The 19,640-nt window shown below is 43.5% G+C and overlaps 2 protein-coding genes across 2 annotated transcripts; one reads left to right on the top strand and one right to left on the bottom strand.

The window, feature by feature from the left end:
- Positions 1-3,128, top strand: LOC141600388 (cold-regulated 413 inner membrane protein 2, chloroplastic-like). Its single transcript, XM_074420619.1, has 6 exons — positions 1-376; positions 512-667; positions 773-868; positions 1,006-1,070; positions 2,415-2,484; positions 2,770-3,128. The coding sequence occupies exons 1-6, from the start codon at positions 228-230 to the stop codon at positions 2,936-2,938; spliced, it is 705 nt and encodes a 234-aa protein (XP_074276720.1). The 5' UTR covers positions 1-227; the 3' UTR covers positions 2,939-3,128.
- A 641-nt stretch (positions 3,129-3,769) lies between these two features.
- Positions 3,770-12,464, bottom strand: LOC141600387 (uncharacterized). The gene is made up of 10 exons (XM_074420618.1): positions 11,854-12,464; positions 11,445-11,488; positions 11,159-11,276; positions 10,955-11,072; positions 9,201-9,799; positions 8,007-8,340; positions 7,353-7,635; positions 6,305-6,466; positions 4,976-5,431; positions 3,770-4,249 (listed from the first exon to the last, which is right to left on the bottom strand). Exons 1-10 carry the CDS (start codon positions 12,080-12,082, stop codon positions 3,992-3,994), a joined length of 2,601 nt encoding a protein of 866 aa, XP_074276719.1. The 5' UTR covers positions 12,083-12,464; the 3' UTR covers positions 3,770-3,991.
- Positions 12,465-19,640: the final 7,176 nt, after the last annotated feature.

Genomic DNA, 19,640 nt, shown 5'->3' with positions numbered 1-19,640 from the left:
GGAGGTCGGCATTAGGGATAGCCGCAGGGCATGTGGCAGACTGGCAGATGTATATGTATAGACAAAAGTGAGAAAAATGAAAAACCGTCTTAATCAGTGTTGTTACAGTCACGGTCATCAGTTGCAGTGTTTTTATGTATCATATCAGCAGCTGAAGCAAAAGCAAGACAGCTCCACAAATTTAATCAATCACAATTATATACAATTACAGTAGTACTCCAATAAAGATGCAATCTTTGTGCCTTTCTGTTTCATCACTCCAACTCCAACATTATTTGTTACCCAATCATCAAAATAATACTGGCAATATTAGACCAATACGTGCATGCACCAGCACCAGCACCAGCACCAGTACTACCCTTTTCAATCCTCTCAGGTTATTATATTTGATTTGTGGGTTTTGTTGATTACTAGTAAATATCATCAATTATCTATCATTTTGAATGACTGACTCACTCACTCAGTTAATTAGTGATGAATTATGTTAATTATTGTATTGTGTGTTTTACAGATTGTCTACAAATCAGAAGAAATGGATGATTTCTAAGAAGAGGAGTGGAATGAGATCATCAGGAGGAGGAGGAGCAGTGTGTTACATTTCTACTTCTTCTTCAACTGCTCTCCTCTCACCACCCAATCTTCAATGGGTTTCTACCGTTTCTGCTGTGTTTGTCTTCTTTCCAATCTTTCTTTCTTTCTTTCTTTCTTCCTTTATCACTTCAACCGCGCCTATATGTTCTCTTGAGCATAACTCACATGGTTGAACGGACAGGATCTTGATGCTGGTGAAAGGAACTGCGATAAACAGATCTTTTCTTGTACCATTCTTCGCTCTACAAGCACCTGCTAGTGTCATGTCATGGATGCAGTACGTTCAGAATACTTTTCTTATTAGTTAGTTGCCTTTTTTTTTTTATCAGTTTAAACATCTCATCTTCAACTTTCTTCCTGGACTTGTGTTTGATTCCCTTGCTTTCTGAGAATAGTATTTATGTTCGATTTCAGGGGAGAATATGGTGCTTGGTCCGCTTTGCTGGCCCTTTTAGTACGCCTTTTTTTCTTCATTCCAGGTCAGGGTTTGGAACTAAAATCATTCATTCTCCTTTCTGTATTTTTGGGTGGGTCTGCTCCTTTGGTGCTTATTTTTTGGGTGGCTGTGAGCGTTCATTAGCTGTCAACTTTCATATGCCCCCTCCGTCCCAACCATTTGTTTACCTTTGATTAAAATACCCCCTCACAAAGAATTTAAAAGGTAAACAAATGAATGGAACGGAGGGGGTATCTGCATTCCTTATGATCGATATTCTTTCCTTATGGTCGATTTTCTTTCTCAGGCTTTGGGAATTGAAACCATCTGAAAAGCTTGATTAGGGTTCATATGGATGTTACTCTTTGACTAATCTACTTTGCATCACTAGTTAGATAACTGAATTTGATTGTCATATCAAGACACAAATGTTTTACAAGCCTAATATTATTTTCTCTAGTGTCATGACTCATGGTCATAGACACTCACCCTGACACTTCAATTTAGACAAATTTGTTTCCGACTTTTTTATTTGCGCCCGATTCTACTTTTGCAACCAAGTCTCAACACAATAACCGAGTAAGGATCCTCTCCATTTCTTGTCCTATTCCTCTAATAAGTTTATACTCCCTCCGTTTCACATGACCTTCCCATTTGACTCTTCAGGGTCAAAGTTGTGAAACTTGGGCCACGAACTCCCTTTACACCAAAAAAAATATATATTAAAAATACAGAAATTATGATATGTAACAAAAATATTTATATATTTGTTATACAAAAAGCTTTCAAAAAAATACATTTATACCAAAAATAAGCAGTATATACATATAAAATCTGTAGTCAAAGTGTCGTCTCGAATACCGCATAAAGTCAAATGGGAAGGTTTTTGTGACACTGAGGGAGTGTTGTATAATATTTCACACCCACATCATCATCATCCATTACTTCCATTTGTGACCGTCAGATTGTGTCTAGAAATAGCCTTTGTCGTTTGAAAGAAATGGAGAGGGGAGGTAAATGGTAATGGAGAGGATCCAAATTGACAATAACAATAACATAGCTTCACGTTGTTACCATTGTTGAATACACAGAAGGGCATACGGTTATAGACATTCTGACAATCAGGTGCTCCATTTTCAGCAAAGATTGCATTTTTGTCTGACGATGTGACACAATACTTGTGTCATATAGATATATGATATACATGTTGTAGCTTCTCAAATATATAATGAATGTTGATTTTTATGGATATTTGGTTATGTATTTTAATCTTTACCCAATCTACTTCTCATCTCTAGACAGAGAATCGCATTTGATCATGATTGTCACTAATATTTGTTAATTGATCTCAACTATATAGATTGTAACTTGTCTTCTCCTGCAACAGGTGAACTGGAACTACCTTTTATGACACTGGTTTTGGTTCTTGTGGCTCCACGGGAAGCAATGAACTTCAGGTATACAATAAGATTTTAACTTAAATTACCTAGACAGACATTCATGACACCATTTTAAACACAAAAGGTAGCTCCGCGCACTGTGCACATCCGATCCCCTCTTGAATTCGTCATTTCCAGTTTTCTTAAGATTCTGTTGCTGGGAGGGACTCAGTTGGCATTAACCTCCTTATAAATCGACCTCATACCATAGGGTCGTCTCATAAGAGCGTCCACGTGTGATAGTTTAATATTGTCAATCTGAGACTATCAATGAACACTTTCTCCTTCTCTTACTATTGACAGGGGAACACAGACAGGTGCCTTGATTTCTCTGGTAATAGGAGCTTATCTAGCATTCCAGCAGTTTACGAGGGTAGGAATGCAAAAATCATTCGACCAAGCTTCCATAGTTCCGACGCTAGCCATCATATGCACTGCTATTGTGCCATGCTTGCTATTGATCCGATTTTAATCAAAGTTTTTAACTTAAATCAGGCTTCTTCGTTGATGTCAAGTAAAATGGCTTTGAAATGTGTTATATTTGTGTAAATGGAATGTTCTCCTTTGTTGGTAAATTGGATAAGAAAACTCGAGAAACACATTTACGCACCATGCACTATGAAATGTTTGAGTATTTGTCTAAATAGAACAAATTTTAATCATCCTCCTCGCATTCGGTGGCTGTAAGGTTGATAACATCTGCAGTATCCCGGAATCGCAATTAATCTCGTAACATTATTTTAATTTTGTTAAATGAAGTAGCTATAGTTATTTTAATTTTTGTTCAGTATTGTATCATGTTATCGACTATGAAGTTACCATAACTATTTGGGCAATCATTGTATCAAAGAAATTAAGCCTGCTGTCAAAAGAATAGAAGAAACACAAATTAGGCCAGTGCTTTTATTTTTCTTCTTTTTTAAAAAGAATTCTTGAAAGGAGAAATATCTCGGTCTCTTCACACAGTATCCAAATTCCGATAGATAGGCCAATTTTACAATATAATTCAATCATCTTGGCATATCTTCTCCCCTTTTATATGTTAGCCTTAATCTATGACGATATCTTATACAGAATAAAGAACAAGAAAAGTGAAGATTTGGAGAATATTTTTGCCTCTTTTATATGTTAGCCTTAAAACAAAATAGATTTCGTCTTATCTTTTTTTTTTTTTTGTTCGTTTACCCTTCGTCAAAGAACTGTGAGCAAATAAATTGCGCAATCTTTGGTGCTTGCATCTTACATAAATGATAAATGATACTCATAATAAATTTCCAAGAAAAATGAAGCTTGACACCAGAAATTGAAAAGAGAAACTTTCTAATACTCCTACTAAATTGAAGAGATGTAAACAGAAAAAGAGGAACATAAAGACTACAACATCATCATCCTATGTTAGCTAAACTGGGAATTCAAACATCAATGTAAAACAACCTCCTCCAACAGAAAGGCCAAACACTACAAGACCCTAGAGAAATAAGCAAAAACCTCGAGTGACTCAAGATGCTTAAGGTTAAGGGTTCCATTAGTAGTTGTTTTGCCACATCTGTTGCTGAGTTTGCTTGGGCTGCTGGGCCCGAGAACCGCTATCCCTCGACATTTGCTGGTGGTGGTCCAGAGTCAGCCCACCCTGGGAATGGTAGTAATTTGGGTACCCAGACTGAGGCGCGTAGTGCTGTGATGGTTGCTGGCTTTGTCGAAATCCGGCAGCTTGCTGGTTTTGCCCCTGCAAACTGTAATATGTGCTTCCCGGAATCCCAGACATTGTTCTCGACCCACCTCCCTTCAACCAAACAAAACAGGAAAACTTCAGCATTCATGTTTACATTTGAACATGTGAAAAAGCTAAAAAAAAGAGGTCATTTAAATTTTAATATGGAAGGCCTTTTATTTTGGTGCATATCCACACATTAAAAATAGCAGGCCAAGCACAACCCGTCCGTTAAATACTTTTTTTCTTTTTTTTTTTTTTTTTAATCTCTTGTCCGACCCCGCTAAAGTAGTGCGCTCGACAGCAAGGGTTTATCGGCCAACCTGTTGATCCAGAATTATCCCAAAATAATTCAGGATCAGCCAGCATCAATTGTCATCTAAAACCGTCAATGACAGATAATATAATGGAAAAAATGATAAAAGTGAGATAATAGTGAAGAAATATGAGAACGCTCTATGTTCAACCATGGCCCAAATAGGTAAAGGCCTAAAGGGTCACTATGAAAGCAATTAAAAAATGAACCTTCACAAAAGGAAAATCTAGTGCCATAGAATAGGATCCTTTGGTAAGGTACTTTTATCGTTGGAAGTATTTATGGAGGCTAAAAAAGCCAAGGAACTGTTGGGAAAATGGTTTAATTTCAGTGGCATGGCTAGATTATCCACAAGAAATTGAATTTCCACAATAAACCATGCCTCTTGCAGCCGAGTTTAAGTGACATGGCTAGATGTGGCAAAATGGAAATCAGAGTAACGAATACAAATGTTAAAGATATAGAAAGAATCAAAGAAATACCTGGTGGAGAGAAAGCAAATGGCTTGCATCTTTGTATTGGGAAGCAAGGACATCATCATAGTTGATTGAGGTACCAGGAGGAGCACTAGGAGGATTCATCGGTAAGTCACTAGGAATGTTATTTGAATTTCCAAAGCCACCATAACCCGAGGGTACACTACCAGATTGTGGCAAACTGTTACTATTTTTGAACTGCGGGAATCCGGCAGCCGCCAAGGATTGAGGATAGCCACTGTTTCCTGTGGCAAATGCTGCTTGCTGGTAAGCAGAGGGAGGCATATATGCGTAAGTTTGAGGCAAGAATGGATATCCCATCATATTTAGAGGTCCCAAAGGAACAGAGTGTTGGGAATAAGCATGCATTGCCAGGTGTTGAGGAAGACCCGTGGGACCAGAAACACTGCCGCCAGGAAGGGTCTGCGTTGGCTGGGCAGCTAAGTTGCTAGCTCTCAGCGCCTACATGTAAAACAGTGGTTAGAAATATAACATTCCGAAAATTAAAAAATCTAGTGTTTTCTGATTTTCTTTCAGTAACATAAGGACATTGATTAAAGGACTGCCAAGGGGTGATGCCCATATACAAAAGTAGAGAGAGAAGATAAAGCCCTCAAGCTATATGGAGTTATGTACACTATGAAGAGAAGAAAACATAGATTCTGGTGATAATGGAGTACTTCACTCCAACTATTCAATAACCCCAAAAAACAACAGTGGAACTATTGTATATTGCCACGTTACAGAAATACCGTAAGTATCAAACTCCAAAGATTTCAAATAGTTTATCAATACTGTATCATAAATTACATAAAACAGGCACAAAGCCATAAACAAACTAAAGAAATCTGCTTTCGATAGAAAAATAAAGTCAATATGAAAGCAAAGAAACATTCTCCAATCACAAGCAGCCCTAATTCCTTATACTAATATATTATCCGAAAATGCTTCTATCGCAATAGACTTATATATGGACTGGACGATACCACAGAGAGTAAATCTCTTGTTGTGCAATGTGCACTAAAAAATTCTAAAAGCAAAATTGAACAAAGAATTGCAAGTGAGTCAGTTAGTGCACATAATCAACAACACCACTAAACAAGTGCTCAAAGTCACAAGGGGATGCTTAATTTTTACACGGTTTGAAAGGGATTCCTTAAATTTGTCAGGAATGCTTAGTTTCAACAGCAAGAAACACAGCATTCCTGACAAGTCTAAGAAACCGCACTGATCGGCTCATTAAACACATACTATAACAAACATGAGTACAGCAAGAAATTAAGCATTCCTGATCAAATGACAAAGTAGAAACAAGTTGATATTAAAGAAATTCACCTCAGCCATGGAAGCCGTTGGCCCACTGAGAGATGAGGCAGAGTTGCCATACTTCGCTGCCATAGATTGTGAGATGGGGAACTGAGAATAAGCAAGCTCGGCCTCTCTTAAGGGTTGCATATTTGATGCCAACAGTGTGCTTGGTAATGAATTAGAATAAGGCTGCAAACAAAAAGAAAGTGAGCCAATCCACGCACAATGAAAAGCATTACGCACAGATAGTAGCGCCTAACATCACATTTCTTTCAAAGCCGTAACGGATAAATAATTCCCCTCACTCAAAATATCACTCCACTTTCATCCCAATGATATTGCCATCCCTTGTAAACACCGTAATAAAATAAAAAAGTAGCTAGAGTAAAGATTTTTCTTCTGTCATTAATCCAGGGTAAGCTTACTAGTGTCGATGTAATATGTCACTCAACATTTTAGAACATCCCAAAAATAATGACAAATCACACTTTATTGCAATAGGACAAATGCTGATTCAGACGAGGTGGGAAGGGAATTCATGGGTTTGCCTATCTTCACAGTGAGTGTTGGTTGTTTCAGGGGTGGAGAGTTGTTCCTCAGTGGTGAGTTGGTGGGGGTGGTAATCCAGTGGCGGGTGAGTGAGGGCGGTGAGTGGGTGAGGATGGTGGTTCGACAGCAAGTGGCTAGTGGTTGCTTGGTGGTGGGTGGCCTAGCTTGGGTGGTGATTAGTGGTAGGTGACTGACTGGCTGCTGGGATGGTGGTTCGGTTGTGGGTGAGTGGGTGAAAAAGAGGATAGGCGAAGGTAAGGGTGAGGGGTAAGTGAGAGTAAATTGGTAATTGGACACTTCCAAAAAAAACCATACAAGATGAAATGTAAAGAACCAAATGAGACGCAAGGAGTATAACATAAAGATCAAGTAAGCTACAAGCAGGATGAAGAAAAATCCTGCTTATGCCTGGCTGTGAAAACGATAGATCATAAACATCAATACAATGCAATTGACAATTGTGTAGTGTTATCTCCAAAATAATGCCCAAAGAGAATACATGTAAAAGAGTTAGCAGTATCCTCACCATAACGCCCGCCAAAGAAGGCAAACCCTGCATCATCTGGGAGCTTGCTGGCGAATGGGCAAAGGATGAATTCAACTGTTGGTTATTCTCGTAAGTGTAATTAGCAGTTGATGAAGGGAAAGAATACTGATTTGCTTGTGCGACTTCTGGGGCTTCCTGCTGCAACATATCTGCTTGAGAAACGGATGGGGCTTCAAAGTTGTCTGAATTAGCAGCCATTCTATGAGCACTAGTTCCGTCTGACACAGTTCTAAGATGGTCGTCATCATAGTACTCAGCGTTCCTGTAACAACAATAAATTAAGACCCCAAAACCAATTAAAACAACACCACCACTTAAGAGGACTCCTGCCAATTGTGGGGTAGGGGTCAGATTAGGCAACCTTACCCTTGTTAAAAAAACACGTTATTAGGGGATTTTGCTTTATTCTACCATAATCCAAAACCAAACAGAATAGGGAGTCTTCAGCTCTATTGAAAATGGAAACAAGATACCACAACAAACTACTCCCCAAGTCTCCAACACTATCCCCAATTCCTCCCCAAGATGGCAGGGGATCAGATACTCAGATGTATGCAGCTTCAACCTCGTGTTAGGACACAACTCCATCTAAGTAAAAAAAAACAAAGGGAAGGTCGCAACATTTTGCCATACCTAACTTCAGAATGCCCCGCAAGAGGGACATCAGCGGTTGCAGCCGTCTCCTCTACATTACTATGCACTGGTCTGGAAGCATATGATCCCGAAAAGGGAGCATTCGTCCCAGATCCAAAACTGCCAAAGCTCAGGTGAGACAAGTCAGCGGTCTGAACTTGCAGATGATCAGGAATCTTAACAGCAGGACCATCATCCTCAGATTGAGCATCCTCATTCTCATCCTCATACTCATCTTCATCCTCATAATGTGCATCTTCCTCATCATTCTTTGGCAATGATAGGCTTTCGAAATTTTTGGTTATAGATGATGCAGATAAATTGGGATCATCAACTGTACAAAGGCCAAGAGATATAAAAGACTGGTGAGACCAAAACCATGTAGGTATTCCTCGGGAGAACTAAATGAACCATTCATGAGAAAAAGCAACAACATATTATCATCTGAAAAAACTACCCACCTTTGCAAGAAATACCAAACGAATTACCGAATCTGACCATTTTTAAATTTTTCATTCATATATCAAAATCATAATTCTGTCCCCACTTTGCAGTTTTTATTACAACAAATTTACTCAAATTCATTGTATCATTACTTAATAACAATAATAGTGCAACATTACCCCACTGCCTCAAGCAATCCTGCAAATGGCAGTGTAGGGGACTGCCACAATGGTTCCCGCAAATGGGGCGGGGGAATTTACCCAACCTTATCTCAGTGCAAATATATGCATGGCCCTGACCCTTAAAGTCTTAACATGAAGTGGCCGTTTTTGGGCAACACATAATGAAAATTGAGCTGAAAGTTGCATCGAATGACAAGATTGCACAAAAAGAGAATCGCGCACAATTCAGAGGGCCAAATTTTCTCTATTTCATTATATTTCATAACCAAGGAGTCTTCGGCTCCATTAGAAACAGAAGTGAAAAAAGTTAAGAGAGTCATAAGACCAAAAATAAGACCGGAAAAAATAAAAATATTAACTTTAGCCCAAAACAACTCATAGCACAAAATAACAAAAAAAAATACTCCGTAGATCATTTACGCAGCCCACCTGCTTTAACTGAGTCATGCACTAAACCTGCACGATCATATGACATCTAACCGAACCAGATAAAGTAGACAGCAAAGTCAGCAATACAGAGCCGACACTAGAATACAACCAAACAAAATATACACACTACAAAGCTTACCTCCGTGATTGTGAACTTGGTATGAACCAATGTTCTGGTACACATCATCCCCAAATCCAGATGCATTAACCGAATTGTTCTCTTGTATATTTTCGTGAGATCCAGGAATAGATCCGACAAACTCCGCATGTTCTTCATCAACTGTATCATCCTCTTCAAATCTCACATCATCAACACGGGACCTAAATTGCTGATTTGTTGAAGCATATGGGTCGCTATATGGCTCAGAATCCACAGGCGGCTCAATGATGGATGAGAAACTAGCAGCTGGTAGCCCCTCGTCTCGGGGCCATTCCTCATTGAGAGGCACATTCTGGTGTCCAGCAATTCCAGACTCTGAGTTCTCCTCTGAGACCTTGGAGGCATAATTTTGTGATACAGCTGGAAGAGATGGCATGGCATGCTGACTATTCATATGTTGTTGGGATGGATTAAAATTGCTAGATGCTTTTCCATGTGGTCTTCCCATCTTAACAATGTCAGCCATGGATACTTGACCAGGAATTCCTGACCAGGCAGATTGAAAGCCAGAGGGCTGAGGTGTAGGTAAAAGGCTTTCGGTTGCATTTATTGAGAATGTTTTGTCCGTGTAAGTATCACTGCGGCAGAAACACAGAACACCTTAAAGTTTACCACAGCTCGAAAGTTTACCACAATCAACAGGACAAGAGAATAAATAGATGGAAGCCGAAGTTGAAAAATAACCATTATGCCAATTTTTATGTTCCACACAGCTGTTGAGAATGAAATTGGGTTCAGAATAGCATCAATTGGTTAGCTGTGTTACTCAGACACGCCGACACGTGTCGGTGTCCGACACGAGTCGGCGTGTCCGACACGAGTCGGCGTGTCCGACACGAAATTCCTGAATTTTTAGGACACGCCGACACGGTCAACGGTGTGTCTTGACCAACATAATAGACACGACACGACACGGCAAAATTTGTTTCTAATCCTACAACTTTTTTTATAAAGAAAATAAAATAAAAATAAAAAACATAAAGTTTGTTTGAAAATAAAAATAAATTAATTTGTGTTCAAATTTCAAAGTAAAAATGCAGTGGGGGTGGTTTAATGTTGACACAACTTGTATATGGGGAATGAAAGTATCCTTGAAAACTGTGAACTAAACTATAATAATAAAAAATCTCAACTTTTCTTTCTTTTTGTTCGGTGCACACCTGTTCACCCTTCTTCTCCCACACTTCATCTTCCACATTAAATTAAAAATAAATGAAAACTCTTCTTCTCCTCCCACACTTCATCTTCCACATTAAACTAAAAATAAATGAATGCTCCTCTTCTTCTCCCTACCCCCTGCAAACCTCATTCCTCTGCTACATCAAGCCCAGATCTAAGCTTCATAGTGGTCATATTTCAGTGAAGCCTTTAACCTAATCGCCATGTAAGTTGCCTTCTCATCCGTGTCAGTGTCGTGTCTGTCAAGGACGTGTCAGACACGTGTCACGTGTCGTGTCGGCCACCGTGTCGTGTCCGACACGCGACACGCCACTGACCTGCCGTGTCGGAGCAACACAGTTGGTTAGTAATTCACAATAAAGAAGTGCAGCCAGTTTAGTGGGCTATTTTGTTTTATTTCTAAATATCCCAGAAGACCAGAACCAAAGAATAGAGGTCAATGGCTTCATTTGAGATAGTACAATGCATACACTAAAACTAGAAATGCTAGATGCAGCAATTCAAAGTCAACATAAAGTGCAGTCTCAAGAATAAGTAAATGGCGGGGAATATACCTGGCAGCTGTTTGCCAGCAGTAGGCATCATTTCCCGCAACACCCATTGTAGAAGTTCTGGACACAGGTGGTCCTGTTTCCTTCTTATAAACAGGTTTCCCTCGCTGAGCAGCGTAGTCTAAAAGGGGAAAAAAACAATAAGTATTTCCCTGGCAAAGTTATTAACAACTATACAGACTCGCAGCAGAAGGAACAACAACTAACCTGAGGAAACAAATTGGGTGGTGTTATTCCGACTGGAATAACGATCGACGCCGCCCCTACTACCACGAGTGGAACTGCTACTATTTCCGCGAGACCTCGAGTCTGTGACATCTTTAATCTGAACCAAACAAAACCGTGATAGAAAAGAAAATTCAGATGAAATGATTCCAATGAGGATACGAGTATGAGATCACATCTTCACAACTACATTAATGTTGAAAAATGCAAGTAATAGTGAATACAAATATATAAAGTATAAACAAATTACTGTTGTCTGGAAGCGCACCTCTTTTTTCTTCTCGCGCTTGCTCTTCACTTCATGAAAGGTATCTACATTGATGAATAGTTGCATATTAGAATAAGCTCAAAGACCAACATTGAATTACTAGAATACTAGGCATAAGCCATGAAGCAAGATGGGAAGTATTTTCAAAGACAAACTGAAGACTTTCCTGTAATACATTCAGTGAGCAGCAGGCATATGCCCTAACTAATAACTAATACTCCTCCCATCCCATCCCACTTATTCATGTTAGATAGGAATTTAGGAAAACAAACATAAGTGGGTAAGAATCAATCCATAATTAGCAGTAAGACGTGTACTAGAAAGAAACAAGTGCGCATCTAGCACACCAATAATAATACTTGTATACATCAATCATAACTAAAAAAAACTAAGGGGGTAGTTAGTTTACCTTGAGAAAGAAGGCGATTGACGGCATCAGAAGGGTCCATATTACAATCTTTAAGCATAAGATAGATCTCATCATCAGGGAAGTTGACTATCTCTTTAATACTTTCAATTACTTTCTTACTTGATAATGGTATATCATTATTCAACAACAATCCACCATTGTTATTGTTATTGTTATTGTTATTCCCCTTATTATTATTGTTCCTTCCACCTCCTTTTCCACTCCCCATGGATCCAACCTTGAAGATTCAGATTTCCCAAAACTAACCCTAATTATATTACTCCTACCTAACTTCTCTTTGATTCTATCTAATAATGATAAGATTGATAGATAGATAGACAAAGACGAAGACGACTGTTGTGTTGTGTTTGTGTTGCGAGGAGAAACAAGAGAACAGAAAACCCTGTTTGTGTTATTTGTCTGTCTCACTCTTCGGCGCTTTTTTCCGTCTGAATTTTGTGTATTTGGGTTAAATAAGTTTCCTTTTCGAGCCTCTATGATTTTGAATTAGGGTTAATCAATGAGTTGAGTTCTCGAGGTGCACTACCTTCTTAAGACTACTTGGATTTCCTTACCATATCTAGTCTCATCTTTTTTTTTTTTGGTAAGTTAAGGTCAGAAGGTGTATCATCATCTGCTAACAAGGCCTGCCGGACCGGTAGAATGGACCGAACATATCATTTGGTCGACCCGGATCGAATTCTTTTAGGTCCGCTCCTCGATCTTTTTTTTTTTTTTAAGTTTTGATTTTCGATCTGGTCCAGTCCAAGACCAATTATTTTAGGTCTAAACCTTCACATTTATTTATTGGGACTTTAAAATGAATCGAATATTTTACGCTAAAAAGTCATTATAAACTCAATCATAACAGTGACTTAAATCAAACAATAGTTCAAATAATTGTTTATTTAATCTAATGAATTAAAAATTTAAAACTCAATCTTTCAAAAAAAAAAAAATTAAAACTCAATAATCATATATACTCTCTCCAAGTCACTCATTTGTTCTCCTTTCTTTTGGGCACTGGAATTAAGGAAATGAATCTGGAGCACACAAAACACTCATTCCCACATGCAATTGAATTTGGACTACACAAAAGTTTCAAAAAAAAGGGAAGAGGAAACAAAAGGTCACTTAAATGGACAAGGAAATAGGGAGCAAATGAGGAAACTAGCATGTTGTGCACACAGCCACCCGCGCGTTGGTTTCGAGGCGGCAACACTTCTCCCACGGAACTCCGGCGCGAGCCAAAGCACGTCATGGGTCGTTACCGATTTGAAAGGCATTGAAACCGGTGAAAGGTTTGACAAACCTGCATTTGTAGAGTCGCCACCAATTTTTATGGAAAATTGGAACCGTTCGAATACCTCACGTCATATCAAGACACAAAGTAGTGACATGAACACTAAAAATTCCGTTACCCTTAGCATTCTATGTCTAGAATGACTCGTGATGCCAATGAAGACGGATGTTCACAGAGATCTTGAGTAAGAGGTGAGGGTAAGTATTAGGAAGCTCGTTTATTTGAACACTTAATCCCGCCTGCCTCGATAGCGGCCTCTACTGATGATCAGGGAAGTTATTTATACTCGATATGTCATCATTTGTATGCATGCAATGCAACATCCACAGGTTAATCCTAGCATGTGAGATTAGACTATGTCGGTGAACAAACAATTTAGCAATTAATTGAGTCGAAGTTGGAGTTAGATTAATTACATGTGAATGTCAGATAAATAAATCATACAAGAACTAGGTTTGTGACCCGTGAAATTCACGGGTTTATCTGTTTTAGTTTTGATATTTTTATCGTATTGTTAATATTTGTTCGAGCAATTAGTTGTTGATCCGTTTAAAAATATACAGTCTTGAAATACATAGAAATTAGTTAGTTAATATTGATGGGGCATATTCTGCACCGCTGACCAAGTCAACATATTGAGCAAGGTCAAAGATATCCACAGCAAGTCAACACACTTGGACAAATAGCCGATCGACCCGTCGGCTGTCACTGGGTCTCGGCCAGGCAACCAACCGGTCGTAGGGCACATATCCGCGTACTCATATCCAAGACCCCGGCGCCCGCCATGGTTCCATCGGCCGAGGGTATAGCGGTCTTTCCACCTGCTAGCCACTTGGCCACTTGGCCACTACGTGACAAAAGGTGAAAGTCTATAAATACTCCTCAACCCTCATTGAGGAAAGGATCCACAATTTAACCTAAGAATCACTATTCATCTGGTAATATCTTCCTTATCTCTCTACAATATATACTTCGCCAAGTAACAACAACTTATCTCTTTAAGTTCACTGACTTGGGCGTCGGAGTGAGTACGCTCGGTCCAAAGCCGAGCCCTCAGTTTGTTCATCGTTTCAGGAGACCGAAAGGAGGATTCAAGCAAGGACATCATTCTACAAGCACCGGTGGTAACAAATCACTGCTCTGGAATTACACCCGGAACAATTGGCGCCGTCTGTGGGAAAGATACTAGAAGCTAGTCACATTCATTCCCAAACAAAAAAAAAAACTCAAAACAAAAACCCACCCAAAAAGCTAAGAAGATGTCGAAGCAACAAGAGGTACTCGTAACTGACGAAACCGAATTCTGCCAAGATGATACCGTCCACAAGTCTGGAGTTGCGCAGCCCTCCACCGGCCGAGTAATCCAACCGGAATACGGGATGCCAATAATACCAGATACGCCGCTGCCTGCCGACCAAGTCACCATCATGGGACATGTGGTCGATGCAGCTAAGCTGAAGCTACTCCTGGACCTAATTGGTAGTACGCCGGCTCACACTGTCACACCGACAAGAGCGGCGGAACCCGTCCAGGAGACCAGGGCCCAAAATGTGACTCCGAGAAACTTGAACGAAGCCTTGGAGGAAGCTGACAAAGTCAAGGCGCCGGGGGAACCCAGAGTGCCAGTGGTAGACCTGAGCCCTTCCCGCACTCGAGGAAGGACAGCGTCGCCGCGGCACCAACGAGGCCTACCCCAAAGAAGCCAGAGGAGTCCGACTCAGCAGAGCCGGAGAAGAAGCCCGAGCCGGAGAAGGAGTCGTTCCCGCTACGAGGAGAGGAGCCGGACTAGGAATGCGAGGAGCCGATCGCCGCGTATCGTTCGACACGTGGTCAGACAGCCCCTCAGTGCCTATGTCCTTGAAACCGCCGTGCCAACCAAGCTGAAGTTGCCGGCGTTCACTTACAAAGGGGATAGCGACCCCACCGACCATGCCGAGGCCTACCTTTGAGTCGTACATGTCGGTGTGGGAGCAACCCGATGAAGTTTGGTGCCGAGTCTTCCCAACGACTTTGCATGGGATGGCTCAAAGTTGGTACAAGGGGCTTCCCGATGGCTCGGTATACTGTTACGCCGACCTAAGGGACGCCTTTTTAGCCCAGTACTCTTGCAATAAGAGGAGGGCCGTGGAGACGTCGGATCTCCTAACTATCAAACAGGAGGGGGGCGAGTCTCTACGAAGCTATGTGAAGAGGTTCGACGGCAAGGTTCAGCAGATTCGAGAGATTAATCCCGAGCTGGTGGCCTTCGCGCTGATGAAAGGCCTCCCGAGGGGAGACTTAAAAAACGAGCTTATCAAATACGGAGGCCTGGGCCTAGACGCCGCTAGGAAGATGGCCGACCAGGCCATCAATGTGGAAGACTATCACAAGACCTGGGTAGGCCCCAGCGAGGCTGGACACTCAGAGAAGAAGAGCCGCCGGGAGGACAACCCGGATGAAGGACGCCGTGACAACAATAGGTCACGGCCTGACAAGTCCGCCAGAAATGAACCCTCGGCGGGCGCCGGGGGGAGTTCGGGACTGTACTACCAAAAGCGGTACCATGATCACACCCCCCTGGTCGTATCGGCCGCCGAGGTCTTCGCCCTGAGCAAAAACGAGGGTCAGAAGTGGGAAAGGCCCCCCAAGCCGAAGGGGGACGGTGACACGAGCCAATACTGTGAGTACCACGGCCACACCGGTCACCTTACTGACAACTGCCGGCATCTGAAAAATGCCATTAAAGAGCTGATCCGGAAGGGGAGCCTCGGCAAGTATGTTGCCAAAGGCCAAAAGACTGATGTCGGCGGTTCAGATAAGAAATCCGTCTTTGAACGGATAGGAGTGATCCATGTTGTCATCGGGGGCAACGAGAACGGTGGGTCCGCTCATGGGCACAAACGACACCTGAACGAGCTATATCAGGCCATCAACTTTGTGCCCAAAACAGCGGCCCCCGCTTCCAACATCCCCGACATGACTATTGGGAAGAAGGACTACGAGGGAGTCATCGCCCCTCGCAGCGACCCACTTGTAGTCAACTTGGACATATCCAACCACCTGGTCAAGAGGTGCCTGATTGACACAGGCGCCTACACGAACATCATGTTCAGGGAGTGCTTCCTCAACCTCGGTCCGAAAGTCGGGGACTTGAGCCCCTGCACCAGTCCACTGTACAGCTTTTCCGGGGCCGGCCTGGTACCCCTGGGGTCAATTAGACTGCCGGTGATGTTCGGCGAGGGGAATGCGGCCAAGAATGTCCTAGCTGAGTTCGTGGTCATTGACGGCTCGTCCGCCTACAACGTTCTCATAGGCCGAGTCACTCTGAGCGAGGTCGACGCAGTGATGTCCATCCGGGCCCTGACACTGATGTATGTCTCGGACCGGGGGGAAGCGCATAAGCTCGTCTCCAAGGACGAGAAGGACGAGGTGGTCAACGTCCAGATATCCGCCAGAGGATGCAACATGCAATCCCTCAAAGTGGCAAAGAAGTCAGAAAAGGGGAAAAGCTCATCCTTACGACAGGAGGGCGACCTCATGGATGCAACTGACGGCTAACTGGAAAGGTCCCTACAAAGTCGTCGAAGAAATAAGGCTGGGTACACACCAGCTGACAGACATGGAGGGTGTGCCTTTGATGAGCCATTAGGACACTGGCAATCTCGGGAAAAACTTTGTATAGCGGCGGAGGTGTCCAAGACAACTGTGGGCACCCCGACGCATGTTTATATCTAATGAAGAATCATCCAAGTTTTCCATCGAAGTGTTCATTTTCCCCATAGTGACTATCAAGAAGCAGACGCCGTCGCAGTCACCCCAAGAAGTAGACGCCACGGCAGTCACCCCAAGAGGTAGACGCCGCGGCAGTCACTCCAAGAGGTAGACGCCACGGCAGTCCCCATCAAGAAATAGACGCCGTCGCAGTCACCCCAAGAGGTAGACGCCACGACAGTCCCCATCAAGAAGTAGACGCCGTCGCAGTCACCCCAAGAAGTAGACGCCACGGCAGTCACCCCAAGAGGTAGACGCCGCGGCAGTCACTCCAAGAGGTAGACGCCACGGCAGTCCCCATCAAGAAATAGACGCCGTCGCAGTCACCCCAAGAAGTAGACGCCATGGCAGTCACCCCATGAGGTAGACGCCGCGGCAGTCACTCCAAGAGGTAGACGCCACGGTAGTCATTATCAGGAAGCAGACGTCACGGCAGACACTGCCAGCGCAGTTCATACTCACGAAAGCAATCAACATGCCTTAGAAGCGTTAAACACAGTTGAGATACGCACTCTAGACTGCCTCGGCCAGGCCGAGGCGAAAACAAAAGAAGCGCTCAATTAATAACGTAAGAAGACAACTCAGACGAAGACAAGAAAAGACCCTGGCCAAGCCGGAGGCAAAATAAGCAAACTCTTATTGAAAATGATAACAGGTTACAAGTGAGGAGAATACAGACGACGGCCGTCCCCATAGGGATAAGCCAAAACACAACCTACCAAAGTTGTACTAAATACAAGGAAAAGAAAAGCAAAAGGTTACAGACATGTCATTTGAAGCGCCAAAAGATGACAGGGAGAAAAGGCTTAATAATTGGCTCCCGAACAGTGGTTATCCGAGACGCCGGTGAGCCTCGGTGACGACCGCCCGTCTCCCTATGCCTCGTTGCTTGCCATCGCAGCGGTAGCGATCATCATCTTTGATGGGCGGCCCGGAGCTGTCTTGGCGGCCTCGGCTTCAGCGACCTCGGCCTCGGCTTTCTTAGCGGCCTCGGCCTCGGCGGCCTCGGTGCTTTTTCATCCTCACGGCTTCCTCCTTGGCCGCCTTAGTCTTCTCAGCAAGGGCTGCCTCTTCCGCGGCCGCCTCTTCCTCCTTCTTCACCCTTACCTCCTCCTTGGCCTTCTCCTCCGCGGCTTTCTCCTTAGCTTCGAGCTTGTCGTCAAACAGCTCGTCAAATTTGTCCCACGGAAAGGAGCCATCAAGAGGGAAGAGCTCCCCAATCACTTCCCTGGCAGCTTCTTCGGCCAGGTCCCGGTATTGGGCACACATCTTAGGGAGGATAACGGTTTGGAGCATCTCAATGTCCTTCTCCCTTTGGGCGATGATAGCATCCTTGCTCCGAACCACCTTCCCCTGGGCCTGAAACTGGCCCCTAAATTCGTCCCTCTGCTTAAAATAAAGGTCGGCGTGCTTCTGAACAAGGTCACGCTCCTCCAGCAGCTTAGCAGCTTCAGCCGCCGCAGCCACGGCCTTGGCTCTCTCAGCAAGGACCTCCTTTTCAGCGTCCTCCCTGAGTTTTCTCTCAGCACGGACTGCCTTTTCAGCCTCAGCCTTGGCCATCTTGGTCTCCTTGTTCGCTGCGTCGAGTTCAAGCCTTAGCCGCTCGAGCCGTGGGGCAGCGTCAGCAATGGCCTTCTCTTGCTCCACAATAAGAGCATCGGCCACCTCAGCCCACTTCGACATCATCCTGGTCAAACTCAGGCCCTCCGACTTAATCTGGGCGGGGGTAGGCTTCGGGAATGAGATGGCGGTGGTCTCTTGGCCGCTTGCCTGCGCAGCTCGTTTCTCGGCGCGCCGCTCAACGGTGTGTCCGGTAGACGGCGGCGGAAGATCTACCAAAAATTCAATCAAGGCATCTGTGTCAACATATGTGGACATGCCAGTGAGACTGTCATCAGGAACGCCTAAAGAACCGGCTAAATCTGAGCCACAAGTTAGATCCGTACCAGTCTTGGCCTTCTTGGCCGGAGGATCCCTTTCTTTGCCGGCCTCGGCATCAGCAGTAACGGCAGCAGCATCCCCTTTTCTCTTACGTAAGAGAGGAGATTCCTCCGCCACAGTGACATCATCCTCGGCGGTGATGTCGACGACCTCCACAGTCTCCTTTTGGACTAAGGGGAGTGGAGGTGGAACCGATGTCGACGCCGTCGCCGCCGAAGACTTTGTCTTCCGCGTTCGGCGCGACATGTTACTAACAACCTTCGCCTGGGCCGCCTCCATATTCAAGCTTTTCAGCTGCTGATCCATCAGGTCATTCGGCGACATTCTGCGATCACGGGCTAGAGCCTTAGGATGCAAATCAACAACGGTCTTGTCCCTGGCAAGCCCCATTCTCTTAAGAATATCCTCGGACAGGCCCGAACCAAAATAATCTGCAAAAAAAAGCAAAGCAAGGGTTAAGCAAGGAATGAACCAAAATTCAAAAAGAACAGAAACATTGAGAGCAGTGATGGGCCTCACACCGACCCCACTTACCCTGTGCTAGGGCCGGTATGAGGCCGACATGGCAGAGCAGCTCATCCTGGAGAATGATCTGCGTTGGGGGAATCCATCTTTTCGGCACCCCACTCTTGTCCGCCTCAAAAAGCCTCATCGCCGGCTTCTCATCCGCATTAAGAGGGACCCTGCTGGCGTCCATCTTAAGCTTTTTCCGGGAGACCCATTTGTCATGCTCCGCCTTAGTCTCGCACCGCAAATTAACTTGGTGCTGGAAGGACCGGGGCAGCGGATAGTC

Source organism: Silene latifolia, chromosome 9 (genome assembly GCF_048544455.1).
Source record: "Silene latifolia isolate original U9 population chromosome 9, ASM4854445v1, whole genome shotgun sequence".
Classification (NCBI taxonomy): domain Eukaryota; kingdom Viridiplantae; phylum Streptophyta; class Magnoliopsida; order Caryophyllales; family Caryophyllaceae; genus Silene; species Silene latifolia.
The sequence above is the reverse complement of the archived record's forward strand: the minus strand, read 5'-3'. Positions and strand labels throughout refer to the sequence as shown.

What these genes read in the sequence shown, in the direction of transcription:
- LOC141600387 (XM_074420618.1), bottom strand. Translation starts at nt 12,082, where the DNA reads ATGGGGAGTGGAAAAGGAGGTGGAAGGAACAATAATAATAAGGGGAAT. An exon ending in CACCCAATTTGTTTCCTCAG is followed by an intron (nt 11,073 to 11,158) that starts GTTAGTTGTTGT and finishes TTCCCCTTTTAG; the next exon opens with ACTACGCTGCTCAGCGAGGG. An exon ending in ATTTGCTTTCTCTCCACCAG is followed by an intron (nt 4,250 to 4,975) that starts GTATTTCTTTGA and finishes GTTTGGTTGAAG; the next exon opens with GGAGGTGGGTCGAGAACAAT.
- LOC141600388 (XM_074420619.1), top strand. Translation starts at nt 228, where the DNA reads ATGCAATCTTTGTGCCTTTCTGTTTCATCACTCCAACTCCAACATTAT. An exon ending in CCTTTTTTTCTTCATTCCAG is followed by an intron (nt 1,071 to 2,414) that starts GTCAGGGTTTGG and finishes CTCCTGCAACAG; the next exon opens with GTGAACTGGAACTACCTTTT. An exon ending in CGGGAAGCAATGAACTTCAG is followed by an intron (nt 2,485 to 2,769) that starts GTATACAATAAG and finishes TACTATTGACAG; the next exon opens with GGGAACACAGACAGGTGCCT.